Source organism: Emydura macquarii, unplaced genomic scaffold, assembly GCF_026122565.2.
Source record: "Emydura macquarii macquarii isolate MOO-44397 ecotype Brisbane River unplaced genomic scaffold, CSIRO-AGI_Emac_v2 contig_2897, whole genome shotgun sequence".
Lineage (NCBI taxonomy): Eukaryota > Metazoa > Chordata > Testudines > Chelidae > Emydura > Emydura macquarii.
The window spans coordinates 58,305,755-58,323,939 of NW_027133034.1; the positions used below are offsets into that span (position 1 = coordinate 58,305,755).

An 18,185-nucleotide genomic window follows, 5' to 3' on the forward strand; every position below is an offset into this window, starting at 1 on the left:
CCCCAGTGGCTTCAGCTGAAACCTGAACACTACCTGGGATGTGAGCCTTCAGTCACCCCCTCTCCTGTGTGTCATTTTCCTTCCCCACATTATTTCTTCTCTTTTCTATCTTTCTCTTTTTGCCTTCTGTTTAATGGGAGTCTTTGCCAGCCAAAGCAGCATCTTTTTCAACACTGCTGGTAGCCTGTGACCAGTGAGGCAGCTGAAAGCAACACCCAGGCAGCCTAACAGTGATACAAGTTTGCCAGGTCTCAGAGCAGCTAAGATTGCGTGGTGTGCCCATGTTTCTCTAGCAGTGAGATGGTAAATGAAAGAGTCAGCAAGAGAGACAAAATCTGCATGTTCTATTCCTGCCATTCATTTCTCTCTTCTTCTGTGTTTGTCTTGTTTGTTTACCAGGAAATGGGATCAGACTTTAAAAACAACAGCTCCAGACCATCTCAACTAACTTTTTCTCTTTTTCAGAAAAGGGCAGTTAATACCATCTTTAATACCATATAAAAGACAGTCAAACAGGAGCGTTTCACTACAAAACTCTAAAGCTAAAGGGAAAGGGAATAAGAGATATTGTTAAAACGAATGCCTTACATAATATTTTACATTTCAACTGTTTTTCCTTCTCTTTCTGCATCTTTAATGAAAAGATTTTTCGTGGTGGTTGTTACAGTTGGACAAAGCAGGCCAAAGTCTCTAGACTTGAAACCCTGAAATGTTTGATTGTTTAGTATTGTACAGTGACAGGATCATGTTAACACTTTTAATTCACTGAGCCCACTTATTTCACCAAATTTAACACAACAAGCTAAGACTGGAAGTTTTTGAAAATCCCACTTATGATGTATGGAAGTGGACTGCAAGCTCTTTGTGTCAGGGACTATCTTTGTCAGTCCTATAAAGCTCTAGTGCTGTCTTCACCACAGTTTAAAAACAAACAAACAAACCCTGCAATAATAATTGTAAATATGGCTGTAAAGTTAGCTTGCTTCTAATGAAGAGTCACAAAATCTCTCCTATCTTTTATTTAATCTGGGATCGCTTTTAGATTTTTGAGATGAACTGCAGCTGGTCTTTCTCCATTCTCACAGGTATTCTGATTTCTTTTTTCCCCTGCTCCTATATTTCCAGTATTTTTCTTCTCAGTTTTTTATCACACCACAATCCAAACCAACAGCCTGCTGACATTCACACTTTATTAATGCTTTAAAATTGAGGGCATTCACATGGTGGCTAAGTGTAAACCTCATTAGCCAATGAACAGCTGTTTGTTTTCATTAGTTGTATGAGTACTGTGGTGAAACCTAGGAACCCCAATCCTGGACCAGGGGCCCAATGTACGAAGCACTGTATAGACAAGTAACAAAAAGATGGTATCTGCCCCAAAGAACTTACAATCTGCACTCATTGCTGTAGTATCTGAGTGCCTCCTTTGATGACAAGAAGTCCTAGAAGATCTCCAGAAGAGTGGAAATAATTTGCATCTTAATCATAGGCAAATTTTGAATTCTAAATCATGAAGGAGTTCGTCAAACAGGATGACTCACTGAGCTGAACAAAGATAGTCCTTGTAAAGTGGTGTTGCAGGCTCCCCAAGTGGGGAAGGTAATATAAAGTCCCAACTACAGGTCACTTCACATCTCTTTCTCTTATTTCTAAAAAACAAACTCATAACCAGAAGAAATGCCAAACTGGACAAAAACCACCTGATGCTTTTCTGCTAAAAGGGGAGAACAAACCCTTCCCTATGATGCACCAGCTTCCCTTTCCCTTTACAACCCCACCAAGGTTAGCCATTTGATAGGCAGAAACCTAGTATCTTCTGACATGCCACGGCATCTTTACACTTTGTCACAGTCCTCTGTCAGGCCTCTAATGTTGAACAAGAGTTAGCTTCCAGCAACTGATCTGGTGGTACATGTATGTTGGTATAAAAGAGAGAATGTGAACTGAGAAACAAATACAATTATAACAAGCTCAGTCTAGCCAGAAACTGTGGAGAAAATAAAAAAGGTGCTAACAAGCATCAAGTACAAAAACCATCTTACTGGATTAAACAGCAAGTCATCCTTGCCTTTCTATTTCCTGGCTGTTATTGATGGACTGGTAAAATGGCACAGAGCAGTCAAACCAGTGCAGATTATTCTTCACTTGCAGCAAAAATAGGCCAGAAAAATGTCTTTATTAGGAAAAAGTGTGATGCTCGCAAATCTCACAGTTTCATTGATGTTTCTTAAATAGCTCCCAATCAAACAGGAGATGTAATGGTTTAGATACAGCACTAAATCCTAGGGCATGGCTGCTGTGCACTGCTCCTTCACTGGACTTGAGTTCATAAAAGACAAATGCATGGCCCATGGAGGACCTGCTAGTGTAAGGATTGTCCTGAAGTGACATAGAGCTCTTAGAGGGGCTCATATACCATGCACCCTAGCCTGCTGCCAGAATAGTAGGGGAAAGGGAGCCTGGTTAGATAAAAGGGGGCACTCTTATGCCATACTAATCCTGTCTTGTGGTTATGGTCACTTGTGCCCCTTTCAACTCAGTTTAATTTAAAGCTGACCTCAAGCTGCTCTGATCTAGCACAGGGAGGATGTCTTGCACATAGCTGCACTGAAAAGCAAAGGACAGCTTTAAACAACCTCTACACCTGTCCCTGACTTGTGCTCTGTGCATTTTCATCCCACCCAAGGTTCTAGACCTTATTTTTTAAACTGAGAACTGAAGAAGCCTCTATGCCAAACAATACCCGGAGGAAACGATTCCTCAGATAGTTATATATATATATATATATATATATATATATATATATATATATATAATGAGAGAAATGCTCTGTTCTAGTGCACACCACTAACCTTATTAGCATGCAGCTATGTGTTTTCCTTCCCTGTGCAGATGATCCATTCACTGCAGTGGTACAGGGATCTTACATATACTTAAATTATCCTGCTGAAATATAACAAACTAATTACAATATTTCTATTCATATTAAGCTCTGGATACACTTCCCTGCCCATTCCTGCTGCCATGTTTTTTTAAAGAGCATGTGCAGTGTTCTCCTGATCCTTGTGAACATGAATAGGGTCAAGCCAGAAAGTTGCTGGGGCAGAGTTATTGATACATGATGGTTGTTCCACTGGCTTCCCCAAAGGGGGGTAGGTTGAGAATGGGGTCACGGCAAAGCTGGAGCAGGTTGAGCAGGAGTCATGACATAGCTGGACGGTCAGAGAAAGAATGAATGCTGAACCCACTTAGGGCGTGTCTACACTGCAATTAGACACCCGCAGCTAGCCAGTGCCCGGTGATTTGGGCTCGCGCAACTCAGGTTAAGGGGTCGTTTAATTGCGGTGTAAACATTCAGGCTCAGGAGACTCTCCCACCTTGCACGGTCTTACAGCCCAGGCTCCAGCCCAAGCCCAAATAGCTACACTACAATTAAACAGCCCCTTAGCCTAAGCCAGCTGGCACTGGTCAGTGGCAGGTTTTTAATTGCAGTGTAGACATACTTTTAAAGTCTGGCAGAGCTACTACAGATACTACTCCCAGAAATCCAGTGAGGAAATCTAACTGAGTCATACTGCAGCATCGACCTTTTTAGCCCTACATTTAGGACCAGGTTGTGCCTTAAACTATTAAAGTTTCCACTGAAGAATCCCCATGGAAACTTCCACTTAAACAGCAAGTTGATGACACATGTCTCTGTGCCTTAACGAGATGTTTAGTTATGCTAAGCGTTGCTGTCTAGTTCTCATTAGTCCTTGCCTCTGAATACAGACTTGTCCTGTTGTTGATGATGAAGGTCTCTATCATGGAGTACAAGAAGTACAACTATGATATATAGCATGAAGTGATCACTGGAGAGCTTAAGCACATGTGATGCATCTAGAACGATGCAGCAGATAAAATAAATAAGGAAAATTTCTTCCAAACAAGAATGTCAAAATCCATTAAAACACTAATGATATGGACAAGAAGTGGGATTTAGTACTTGTGAAAGCTGCTGGATTGATGTTTACCTACAAAATAGGTAGCAGAAGAAGCTTCCTCACACTCCTACTCCAAAGTGTCTTAGGCCACAGTCCTGCAAATGCTTATGTATATGCCTAACTTTAAGCACTTGGCTAGCACTAACAAAACCAGTGGACTGCTTACATGATTAAAGTTAAGCATGTGCATAAGTGTTGGCAAGATCAGGTCTTTAGTACCCATTGTGGAAACTGGTGTTTGCAATGTGGACACAAGTTGACGGAATTGAGACCATCAAACTCATTTCATGGAGGCCAACAAAACACCCATCAGGTGGACATAACTACTGATTACTGCTATCCTGGGCTGATTTAAACCAGCACCCTTCAGCTGAGAGGGTAGGTACTCTATTATCAATCCCTGAAGCCACACAACTCCCCAGCAGGAGAAGTAGATGGTCCAGCTGGAAGACAATCGGAAGTTTCCATATGTATTTACCCAAATAAGAATGTTCACAGACTGAAGGTAAAAGCAGGAGAAAAGAAAAGATCTGAAAAGTAAAAATATCCATGCTCTTTATAGTTACATAATGCAGAAATATTAACATTCTGAAGCTTGTCTTCCAATAGACTTTAGACAACCAAGTAGCTTTACATATCTTGACATTTAGCACATCATACTGGTTCTCTCTTGGGAGAGTCAATGTGTCTCTCAATCTCAGTAGAAGTTGATAGTGAGATAGAGTCAATGTGAGGGAAATATAAACAGTGTTAACATTACAATACAAAAAGCAGTTTCAGAAGCAAAAGCTAGTACTATTTTAGTGCTGAAGCCATTTCATCTAGTGCTGGCCTTAACGTGGATGAATGGAATGTTAAGGATATACACATTTTATTCTAATAAAGAATTTTAAAGCAACACAAATATTTGAATAGAGAGAATCATTCTTAACTGCAGACAGATAATTTATGTATCCTATGTAGGTGCAGATTTCGAAAGACACTAAGGGTTTCCTGCAAGGTGCCGAGGGCCCTCTCTTCCCATTAAAGTCTACGCAAGTTGAGAGTGTTCTGCGCCTCACCAATGATTGTTCATCATGGCAGGATCAGGCCCTGGATCGACACAAGTAAAACACTAGCCTTATGATCCTGAAAACAACATGTGGTCTGTGGATAATGGATTTGTGTATACTTTACCCCAAAACAGGGCCTGATCTGGCATGTCTTGCACAAGCAAACTGTGCAGACTTCAGTTTTGTCTCTACCAGGATTGCAGGGACACACTCATAATCCCTTTTGGAATGCAATTTGCGCAGAGCCAGTAATAAATATCATGGATTACTTGTTGTCAAAAGGAAAATTAATCTTCTGCATGCCCCCGCATCTGCTTAGATAATAGTGTCAGCTCTGATCACCTGCTTGTCCTTTTCTTCCTCAAATCTCTGTTCTTTCTCCAATGCCACCCCCATGCATGGGAAAAACTCCCCTTCCCCCACCATATCCTCTTTTAAATGCACACTTACACCAACATGCTGCAGTTGCCCAGGTGGGGCCCTGGATGGATATATCCTCTGGCCATTATGGTCATTCTCCTCCCCAGCCAGCACTGCCCACTAATGGAATTGTCTTATCACCTACTGTCTTTTCACCCCAGCACAGACCAGCCTTACCAGGGGCAGAATCAAACCAGGGGACAATTTGTTTTTTACCAAAGGTGAGATGGTTTGCATCTGATGTTGTGAGAAAGGGGACTCGTTTTTCCTAAGTGTTATTCCTGCTCTGATAAGAAAGGATTTTTTTTCTAAGTGTCAAGCATACCCTGAAAAAACGTTCTAATGCTTTTTTGCCACGTCTTAGTGCAAGAAATAATTTGTCCCAGAAACTTAAAATGAACAAAAAAACTATTAATAATTGAGAAACTTCAAATGAAGTTCCTCAATTATTAATAGTTTTTTTGTTATTTTGTTTATTGTTTATTATTATATGGATTTTACCACAGAGTTACTGATTTTCATTTAGGAAATTGAGGTGTAGGTTCATTAAAAGGATTCAGAGCACTGAGAAGCTGGGTAAAAGAGAGACATACAAACATACCAGCACTGGAAAACATTGCTGGAATATAGGGACGACAATTAGGCTCTGATAAGGCCACTGGTCAGCAAAGTATTCACACTTGTGCCTAACGTTAAACATGTGAATAGTCCCACTGACATCAAGTCAGTGTTCTAGTTCCATTGACTGCATTGGGACTTCTGACATGCTGAAAGTTAGGCACATGTAACTTAAGGAACTGAGGCCTGACCATGCCAAAATGAATGGTTAAAGCACAGTAAATGAGAACGTATGGGACAAAAGATGTTTCCAATAGTCGTCTAATGACCTTTAAAACATTTTAGAGCCCTGCAAGAACAGCATATTAGGACTCCATATACTACTCACTGCAAAGCATTTTAGTCTCCATCTCATTGTTCAGAACGGATCATAAAAATTGCATTTAATTTCCAATTTGGTTTGGTTGTTCAAAATAAGTGAGGTTTGCCAGCATACTTTGAGTTCATACATGTTAAAGTCACAATGTTTTGCCATTGTTCAAGGGGAGCATTAGTGGGCCTGTACGTGTACCTACATAGAAAGAACATCTGATCCTGTTCACTCTGATTCACCCAGCTCCGTGCTTTATGTAGTCAAGGCAGTGTTACTAGCATGCAGTTTGAAACTGAAATGAATGTTGCAGGAATATCATTCATTGACATTGTGTAGTCAAATAAAAATAACAAAGTACAATACAGTAGAATGCTACATATCTAAATACTGCATACCAAGAATAGTATGGCTGTCAATGAAGCTTATGAAATGAGGTAAAAATATTCAATTTATTCAAAATTTTCCTCACTGGAATAGTTTCCTGGGGTATATATCTTATTTTATTGAGCGTTTCAGGGGCTCAACAGCCATACAGTTTTACTCTACCACACTTAAGAGCAACACAAATGATATAATACAAAAACACTAAATCTAACATAGTATTGAGTAATCACTATTTCAGCTCAATTTGCAGTGACAAGGTTTTCTAAGATATGGCATTAAAAGTTTCATATAACCAAATGATGAGAGGCGGTGTGGTCTAGTGGAGAAAGCCCTAGAGTAGGCATCAGAAGACTTAGGGTCTATTCCTGGCTCTGCCATTGACACTGTGTGACCTTGGGCAAGTTACTACACTTGCTGTTTCTTCTCCCACCCTTTGTGTGTCTTGAATATTTAGATTACAAGCTTTTGGAGCAGGGGCTGTCTCATACTATGTGTTCACAGAGTGCTTAGCACAATGGAGGCCCCATCTCAATACATTGGCCTTCAGAGGATAGGGTAATGCAAACCACAACAACAAGGGGGGTGCCTGTTTTGATAGAACAGGAGGCTTATTCTAGGTGGCTAGAGTGCAACTCCAAGAGCTGGCTTGTGTGTGTCACTTTGTAGCTCTGAGATCATTTAGATTAATAGACCCCGTTAAGCCAAGTACATATTCATAGTCTACACTGAAGAAGTATAATGAGAAATATGTTGGTGTCAAATTAAACACATTATAGTAATGTTGTAAACTAATGTTGTTGCTTTTGGTAGGAGAGACATGACCAATTAAATCTATTGTAGAGGCCTCTTTGTGATTTAAAAAAAAAATGGAGAACTGTATAAAGACTGTAGTGGAATTGCAATTTTACTGCTCCATTATCAGGAGATAATGAGGTGGTGTCAACATGAATTACCATGTAATCACCAGAGTTTCCAAAGGTACTGCTATGAGCTTGCCATGTCATTACTATGAAAGAGCACGCACTGCAAGCAATTAACTAATGTCAGCACTGTATGTTATAATCATGTTAAGAATATGACCTAAACTGATAAGTGCAAAGAAATTAAGAGACAAAGATGATGGGGCCTTGCCTCAGGGGAACCATGGAACAATGGGAGACTCTACACATCATGGGCTGTACCATATCCTCCTATGGTGAAAAGAGCAAGCATAAGGCTGAGAGCCCACAAAATTCTGCAAGGTTCACTTGGGGAGTTGCCTTCCTAATTAAAGAGCTTTGTCTCAGGGTATATCTACACAGGGAAATTCATCATGCTAGAAAACCTATTAGCTAACACACTTAACCTACAATGATGTCAAAAATGTGTTAGCTGGTGAGATCATAGTTAATCCTAGGGCACTGCAGGGTTAGCAATGATCACCTAACATGATTTTAAACATGACTTGTCCTTGTCCATACTAAGTTTAATATGTTAGTTAATGTGTTCTAACATGAGGCATTTTTCTTGTGTAGACAAGGCCTCAATGCTCCTCACAGTAGGAGTTGACTTGCTAGGGAGACCTGGGGCAAGGTTTTAAACACCTCAGTTCCCCAGGAACTCCATGGAAAGGAAGAATTAATACTAAGGGGATGTCCAGCCCTTTTCCCCCATCCTTGTCAATATGGATTGCTTAGGAGCTCTGCTACCATTGTCACATCTGTTTGGGCAATGCCAACCTCTGCAAAGGGGTTGGAGCAAGACAATATCAGCAACTCCTGCAGAAATATCCACTGGAATATCCTTTGGGGTCTGAGGAAAGTTTGCCACAGAGAACACCTGCTCCCTGGCATGAGACTTCCCTGTTTCTGACATGCTTCCTCCCATTCCTGAGCTGCACAGCCCCATCTACACAGAGGGGTTTCTGCAAGCTCCCAGGCAGCAAAACTGTCAAATGTTCTCTTCTGTGCTCCACACTGTATTTCCATCCATGTAAGTGAAAGGAAGAATCTATCCACGAACCCTTTACTGAACTCAGAATTTCCTTCGTTTTGTGGGAAGGAGACAGATCTTTACTGGTATTTCAAGATAGTTCTCGGTATTTACTGTACATCTCAGATAGTCCATTTATATACATGTGAACATACACCAAAGTAACAAACCGAAGCCATTAATGTTTCTTGTTGTATTTCTCAGGAGGTCTAATGTGAATTCTGCCACATTTGAACAAAAATACTGTACACGTTTTAATAGCTTAGGCAACCAGATAATACAAAAAGAGCTTTAGGACCAGATCTGTAAAGGTATTAGGTTTAGATAACAGTGGGAGTTAGGCACCTAAATACCTTTACAAATCTGGCCATGAGTACTTTTCAGAACTGTCTCATATGTATTAATGTTACTATACAGAGCACTAGAAATAATTTACATCAGAGAACAAGCATACCCTGAGGTAGAACAATAGCTGTATACTGTGTCACTACCACATACAACATTCAAAGCATGTGGTTTTTTTAGCTTACCCAAATCTGTAGCTTAATCCTTTTTTCATTTTTGAAAACCGTTTTGACTTTGAAATCGATCCCGACCGTGCTTACGAATGCAGATGTAAAGGAATCATCAGCATAACGGAACAAAAAGGAGGTTTTCCCAACACTGCTGTTGCCAATGATGAGCAATTTGAACATGTAATCAAAGTTCTGGTCAGACGTGTCTTTTTGGCCATATCTGGAGTCTTGAGCAGATGCCATCTGTAATTCAAAATAAAAAGGATTTTTTATGGTCTCTTGCACCTTATAAATCAGAGGTGTTTATATTTTATTGGACTCCTTGGCAATAGATATCAATGAATTCAAGGACAAGTTCACAGAAGCCCTAAGTCTTTCTTATGATGCTGGTATCCATGGTAATAATTCCCACTGCAAAAGATAATGGCAGAAAACTTACAGTACCAGCGAGATGGTACCTCAGCGCTAAACACCACTATTGATCAATACCACAAAACCAAACATCAAAAGGATCACGTCAATTTCTGAATATAGTACAGAAAACATCTATATTTACAGAATGTTAAGTGTGACGGCATAATATGATAAAAGTACAGAAATTAATTCAGAAGAAAAGTACTATAGGTTCTTATATATGAGAGGGAAAAATAAGGAAGCAATGCAAGTGTTTTGCTGGTGTGTGATTTTACAGCGTAGAACACAGGGTTATGTTCGCTCCTTAACTTTGTAGTGCTTGCTGCCTTTGTCAGCTTGTGCCACAATCTTAATCTATTTTAGATCTAAAGAAACTGCAGGACCCATGTGATGTGGAAAAGTCACAGTTTTTCGTAATAACTAGAGTCTTACCCAAAGCGTTTAGCCACTACCTCTTTCCATTATCACGATGTATCTCACCCACTTGGTAAATACTTTTGACACAGTGTCTCATCTTTTTGTTCCCTTTTAGTCTCTTCTTCTATATTCAGTAATGGAATTTTGATTTTCAGAGCAGTTGAGCACCCACAGCCACATCTCCCATTAACTATGTATTGACCAAGGTTCTTGACTAAATATGGATGCCGGCACCTAACTTTAGGCATGTAAGTTTGAAAATATTGGCTTTAATACTTATACACTTATTTTGCAGCTGTCGTGATGAGAATTAATTAGGTACTGTTTCATGCAGTTAAGATGAAAAGCAGTAATTATGACTAATAGCCCATGTCAATAATTTTTCATCTTTCTGATTTCTCTACTAAATACAAACAAAACCTTTTCACTTTCATGCCTCCACCTTATCTTAGATGATTAGATTTCTTAGTAAATATATGCAAAAAAAAGAAAATCAAATGCTGTTTATCTATTTAATTATAGCCTTATGCTCATTTACAGCTTTTAGCTGTACGTAGTTTACAAAACCATCATGCCATCACCACTGAAAAACCCCATCTGATGAAATATAAGATATGGCCTGTGTGATGTCAATTCACCATGGGTATAATCTGTTCCACATGAAATCCATAAAAAACCTCACATCTGGCTCCATCTACCCTGGAACGCCAACTGGCGTAAATCTCAACCCAGTGGTCACTAAGGCCTTGTCTACACAACAAAGATAAGTCAACCTACAACTTAGAGTCACCGCATTAATTACTGTCGTGGCTGATGTCCACACTATCCTCCTTGGGTCAGTGATGTACGTCTTCATCAGGAGCACTTCCACCTATCTAAGAAGGGCAGTGTGGGGAGTGGAGAGCTCAGTCTCAGCTCTGCTGGCAGCTCCCTGCTGGTAGCCCAGATGCCCCACAAGCTCCTGGCAGGCTGCCCAGGGCTTCTCCCCTCCCCATTCCCCGCCGGGAACCGGGGGAAGCCAACAGGGTCCAGCCACTCAACTCTCCAATGGAACAGAGAACAGCTGGGCTGTAGCTGCCCAGCTTTCTTGTCAATTTCACAAGCTGACAAGAATGACAGCCAACAGCTGATGTAAGGAATGCTGTGTCTACACGGACACTGTGTCACCCTAACTGCACCAACATAAGCCCTACATCTCTCGTTGAGGTGGTTTTATTATGTCGGCACAGCAGGGGAGTTATGTTGGTGAGATGAGCATTTCAGTGTGTACACCTCTGCTGTTTTGTCAACAAAAACTGACTTTTGTTGGCAAAACTCTGTAGTATAGACCAGCCCTAATTCTAGATCCACAGCTAGAGCAAGTAGGTGACAGAAGAGGCATTTTTTTCTTGACTTTATCACCTGAGAGCCCACTTAAAGGTATACAGAATCAATGGGTGTTACTTTTTATTTCCATTTGCTGGAACAATTCCTGTGTTATTTGCATTGCCTCCCTATGCGGTTTAATGCTGACCACTTGGCCAGCACACTTCAGTGAACTGAGGTGTCAGGAGACTTGAATTGTATTAACAGCTCCACTGAAAGTTTTTACATTTATGCAGCATTCTTGGGTAAGTCCCTGTTTCCAACAGATCCTTTTGAAAAACAGTATTTCCCCCCCCCACCAAGGACGTTTTGCTGTCTCCTCTCAAGTAATGCATTCATGTCTGTTAGTCATGTGTTTATTTCCTTAACAGTTATAAAACAACACAGATGATATGCCTTGACATGTGGACCGGGTGTCAGGGCTGGGTCGAGGTCAACCTGTGGGCATTAAGTGAACAGCTCCGTAACGAGGCCAAAGGTCAGAGATCAATCCGAGGCCAGACCAGGTCAAAACTGCAGAGTCAGAGTCCTTTACCAAATTGAGAACTTGAGCTGAGAATGGGGTCGAGCCAAACCAGGGTCTTTCACTGGAGTCAGCAACGGTCTTAAGCTGGAGACAGTAAACAAAGATCAGGAGCCAAACCTCGGCAGAGAGGTAGGAGCCTGGGATCAACGCAAGTTGCAGTGAGGAACAGAGAGCAGGGTCTAAGGCAGAAGCACACCGGAGGTCTGCATTGCTGGGACAACTCCCAGAAATAGCTTCCCCTGGTTTATATAGGGAGTGCCAGCCAATCAGGGAATCACTGAAGACTGTTGCTTATGCCCCTTTGCATGGGACGTCCTGAAGAGCTTAGTCTCTCAGTTCCTCTTAGTGACACTCATACCTGGGCCTCTTGTGGCAACAAGGAAGCAGTGCCCACATGAAACCATGCAGACCTGAGTTCTCAGCCAATGAGTTCTTACAGAGGTTGAGTGAGGTGGTCCTCACTCAGGAGTTGGTAGGGAAGCCTGGTCTAGTGGACAAGGGCACAACCTGTGATTGGCAGGGGGGATTGTGGGGAGAGGAGCCCAGGCCTTCCCACTCCACCGGAATCCAACCCAGGGCCTTTTGGCTTACCAGTGATCTGGCAGTGGAGGCTGCTTAAGGCTGCCCTCCCTGGGCCACTTCCTCCCATCATCCTCCTACCCCACCCCCAGGGTCATTTTAGTCCAGGGCTTTCCCCTGTTGGGGAAGTCCAAATCAAATAAGGAAGACGGGATTATCAATGTCCAAGGTCCACAGGCGGGGGAGGGGGAGGTACGCCCCTTCTCTGGTTATTTCTGGGGTGGGTCTTCCCTTCCCTCAGAGATGGCCCTTTTTGGACAGCTGTATTGGAGACTCTAAGCTTCCCTCTGCTCTGCTGGAGCTGTGGGCTGCAGATCTGCTTTCTTCCAGCCCTGCCATCCAAATGAGCTGTTTCCTTCTCCTTTAATTGCTCCATCAGATGGAGCATTTGCTACAGGTGTGGCAGAGCGGGGCTGGCTGGGCCGAAAATAATCCCTTAATGCTTTGTTGCCCAGTGTGGGATTTGTACACTCCATCACACTGAGTCATAGAGGTTCGGGAGAAGTGACAGAGAGAATCGGAAGCCTGGAGTATAGGTACTGTACATCAGCTAGGCAGAGCACTGCACATATCCAGACTAGAGTTACACCCTCTTTTTAGTTCTGGAGGTTAAGAGTATGCACACTTATTCTACCTATGGGTGTGGAAGGCAAAAAGTTAAAATGACTAATTTCCCACTTTTGAGCTTGGCAAATGTGTGGGAAGCATGGGAGGATTACTGAGAATGATACACAGCGCTCCCCTTAGTTAAGTGCAAACTGCTGGGAATTTATGATCTCTACAAGCTCTGAAGTACAATATATCCCATTTCTAGAAGTATGACAATACCCCATGAAATACACTTTATCATTCCTCGCAGTGGGTCCCTTGCTGTTAGAGCTGAGGCACATTGGCAGAAGAATGCGAAGGCACCGCTGCTGCCTGTGCTGCCCATAGGGGACTATTCTGTGGATAATCAAAGGACTTCCATTTCCAGGGACATTTATTCAGTGCTAAATACACCAATAGGAAGAAAAAGACAAAGATGATAGTGGCGATAGCAAGTTATCGGCTTTCAAAAATTCAACATGCCAAACAGCCTCATGTCATGATGTACCTGTTCCATGACAATTATAACTCTACCATTGTTTTGATACCTTTAGATACATCTCTTCCTAGAATACATGCTTAAATCATTCAATGGATGTCAGATGTCAGATAAATTTCACTTTCAGCAAAACACAAAGAACTTTCTCTTGATCACAAGTCAATACTTGGTTATTTGCTACAACTATGCACAAAATAGGTTATTTCCTATAGGGTTCTATTAACATCAGGCAAAGCTTACAAACTTGTTCTTTCACTGAATAACTTAATATTCAGCAGATACTTTTATATCCACCAGAGTAGAAACACATGAATAAAAAAGGTGATTTTCTGTAAGATGAGTGAAAAACTGCTACTTACTCCTTCGCACTTCGATGACACCTTCCACCTGAGCATCTCAATTTTTTTTCTATAGATAAATGGAATTAAGTCTTATAACAATGCTTCAGCACTAGGTTGTTCCCGCCTCCCCCAATTTTACAGTTCTTTCAAAAGTATTGGGTGTCCAACTCACTCAGCACCTCCCAAAATTAGGCTCCGGGTGCCTAGGTACCCCAAAATTACAGCCAAATCAGTGGCAACTGGAAATTTTAGCCTCGGTGACTTGCCTGATGCCACATGGGACGCATGTGACAAAACTAGAACAAAACTTAGATCTCTCTACTTCCATTCCATTCCTTAACCTCAAGATAACCCTGCCCCTAAAATATCAGGAGACTCCATGCAGTCTGATCTATTTCTAGTCCCACCTAATAAGAAGAACTAGACCATTCAGTACTGTTCTCAGCAGTCTCTGATGTAGACTAGTGACTACATAACTACATCTCTTGACTAATCAAGAGTGCTGCTTGGTAAATTCATAGTGAGAAACACAAAGGCTTTGATCCTTTAAGTCTTTGAGTGTAGACCATGTATGGGTATAAGCAAATACAAATGGTAGGCATGATCCTCTGCATTGCACAGAAGTAAGTCTCAAGTCATATGCTCATCTGTTGCCTTATTTCCAGAAGAACAGAGTAAAAAAGCACAATGGCATGGGCTGAGAATAAAAAGAGTCATAGATTCCAAGGCCAACCATTGTGATCATCTAGTCTGATCTCCTGCATAACACAGGCTATAGAACTTCCACAAAATGATTCCTTTTGAACCACAGCATCTCTTTAAAAAATCCAGCCTTGATTTTAAAATGGCCTGTGATGCAGTATCCACCAAGAGCCTTGGTAATTTGTTACAATGGTTAATTACCCTCACTATAAAAAGAATTATGCCTGATTTCCAATATTAATTTGTCTAGCTTCAGCTTCCATCCATTGAATTGTATTATATCTTTCTCTGCCAGACTGAAAAGCCTATTATCAACTATTTGTTCCCATGTTATAGACTGCAATCAAGTCACCCTCTAGTCTTCTCTTTCTTAAACTAAACAGATTGCGCTTCTTGGGTCCCTCACTATAAGGCGTGTTTTCTAATTCTTTCTTAATCATTCTTCTGACTCTTCTATGAACTTTCTCCAATTTATCAACATCCTTCTTGAATTGTGGTCAACAGAACTAGACACAGTATTCCAGCAGCGGTCGCACCAGTGCCAAATACAGAGGTAAAATAACCTCTCTATTCTTACTCAAGAGTCTCCTGTTTATGCATCCAAGGATTTCATTAACCCTTTTGGCCACATCGTCACCCTGAGAGCTCATGTTCAGCTGATTATCCACCATGAACCCTAAATCTTTTTCAGCCGCTGCCTCCCAGAATTGAGTCCCCCATTCTGTAATTATAGCTTACATTGTTTGTTCCTAGATGTACACTTTTACATTCTGGCTGTATTATGCATCTTGTTTGCTTGCACCCAGCTCACCAACCAATCCAGATCACACTGTATAAATGACCTGTCCTCTTCGTTATTTACCACTCCCCCTATCTCTGCATCATCTACAAACTTTATCAGTGATGATTTTATGTCCTCTTCCAGGTCATTGATTAAAAATGTTAAATACATAGGGCCAAGAACTGATCCCTGAATGAGAGTGTTTGAAGATACCTGCAATGCTCACCATGCTAATGAGGCACTTAGTCATGTTCCTTTCTTTCGCCTTCCAGGATCCTACTCCTAGACAGAATTCACTTGATGGCTGTGTGACAATGTTCTCATTAAGGCAGGACTGAGTTCCTCTGAACTCTTTGTGCTGCTTATCACTTCATCCTGCCTTTATATTCACAGAGCATGCTGCACTACTGCCGTACAGAATAAAGTCTCCATTCAAAATAGGGTGAAAAAGGCAACATCCCTGGTTGGCCAAGACATACCCAGGCTTATTTCTTTATATATTTTACAAATATTTTGTCTTATATAATTATAAAAAATAATATTTACTTCATAGAAAAACTATTTTCTTTAAAAAATTTTAAAAAAAGATTCTATATGCAAAGTCTACTATTGAGAATGGGAAGAATCCCATTTCTCCCCCTCACAAGGACAGACACTGGTTGGTTTCTTCAGTTATAAATGATTTATAAAATGTTTCAAAGAACAGCATTGCCTTTCTATATATAATAATGACACCCTTTGATTCAAAAATTACCACTACTATTTACTACAAAGAAATAGCCTCCCACTCACCCCATTGATATGATATAATTCTTCACACCTGAAGACATGCTGCAGTTCCTTTAGTTTTTCTATTAATAGTCAGACATATTCACAGTTAGAACAATGGTAATTAAGTTTCAGGAATGAGAAATAATAGGCCAAGTTCAGAATTTACTTACAGTCTGGGCAGTCCTATGGACTCTAACGGGACATTATGGAATATGAGTCATTGAACAATTTGGTCTTGATGAGCAAGCGTCATATCTTTTCTGAAATGGCTAAAATGTGACCAGGAGCCTCAGACACAAGATCCTTTCATGCCCTCTGTGGTGGACTGGCATAATCATGAAAAGAAGGATGGTCTTGTGCTTAAAGCACAGATCTGAAAATCAGGAATTCTGGGTTCTATTCCTCACTCTTCCACAGACTGCCTATGTAAGCATGGCCAAAATGCTCAGCCTCTTTGTGGTTTGGCTTCCTCGGGTGTCAAATGGAGATAACAGTACTTAGTAATATCAGAGGATGCTTATCTGCCTTTGAGGTTTCATTCATTAATGTGGATAAGGCACAGTGAGAGCTATGATGGAAGGTGCTATTAGAACCGCAAAGTATTATTAGAAGAGTGATCTTAATATATGTTTATTCTCCAGCAAAGCAGCCAAGGTTGCAAACACCTGCCTTCATTTGCTCCTCCTATCACCAAGTCATGGGGGTAGCCTAACAATGTTTATAAAAGGTGTCACAGGGTGCAGCCTGGAAGCTGTGGAACTGCTGGGCATCCTTATCTATCCAGCGTGAGGTTGGCCCTCACGATGCTCTGCTGGTGACAAACAGCCAGCCACTCTGGACCCTGTTATCACCTGACATGACAGCAGGTGAAGCCACATACCAGAGTTACCAGGAATGCTTTCCCTGAACAAACATGGGTCCAGGCACCAGCTAATTCCACTTCTCCGCTCTCCAAGCGTTACCCTACAGGAGTACACTATCTTGCACTGAACAGAGGTCTGTACAGAGCAAGCTCATTAATTAGTTCAAACCCCCAAATGTGAGGAGGATATACACCAGCCTTTGTAACTGAGCTGAGATATTCTAAACACTTCGAATCAAGGCACACTGTGTCTGGTAAAATTATAAAACAGATTTATTAACTACAGAAGAATAGATGTTAAGAGATTATAAGTGGTAAGTGTAAAGAGACCAGAGATAGTTACCAAAGAAATAAAAATAAGCTCTCAGTCTAAATTCTATATTACTGAACAGGACTGGAATTAGCAATGTCTCACCCTTGTTACAAGCAGTTTTTTAAATGCAGGCTGGGCCTCCCTGCCCTGCCTAGGGCTCTCTTCCCCCTTCAAAGTCCTTTTGTCTTCCAAATGTTCCTTCAGGTGTTGAGCTGTCAGGGAGTGAAGCCAAGTGATGATGTCACTCCCCTTTTTTTATAGTCTGTTCCATCTTGCTGGAACAATTGATGCTCTGACTTGGTGTTGCCACCCTCATTGGTCAAGGAGTGTTCATTGCCTACATGCTTCCCTGTGTGAAGTCCCCATTTGTATGCTGTCTCTGGGATAATGGATTCTCTCCTTGCTGAGTGTTAGTGAGCCATTAACGCTGTCTGGCCACTTCATTGTTGTGCCTGAAAGGCTGTTTGTGGAAATTTCCCACCTCACAATATCTTCTAGTAGCACATACAACAATATTTTATAACATCAAATACAATGATAGCACATACAAGTCACCAGGATATTAATGTTTAGCAGATCAAGACTTTTAAAATGATACCTCACAATGCGTATTTTGTACAGAACATATCATAATTATAGGACAGTGGTGAATATGGGGTTCTGGGGTGTTGCTTTCAGACACATAGTATCACAAGAGGCTCCACTCATGTTGTTTAAGAAAGACACACTCCGAAGAGCAGTCTACTCCACTCATTCTCAGCCACGGGTACG

The 18,185-nt window shown here is 41.2% G+C and overlaps 1 protein-coding gene across 1 annotated transcript in view; it reads right to left on the bottom strand.

Moving 5' to 3' along the window:
- The window catches only part of RAB3C (RAB3C, member RAS oncogene family), a 187,208-nt gene that overhangs the window by 164,465 nt on the left and 4,558 nt on the right, over positions 1 to 18,185 (bottom strand). Inside the window, exon 2 of the mRNA XM_067568489.1 lies at positions 9,272 to 9,499. Coding sequence (XP_067424590.1) covers positions 9,272 to 9,499 — 228 coding nt within the window. The remainder of the gene's footprint in view (positions 1 to 9,271; positions 9,500 to 18,185) is intronic.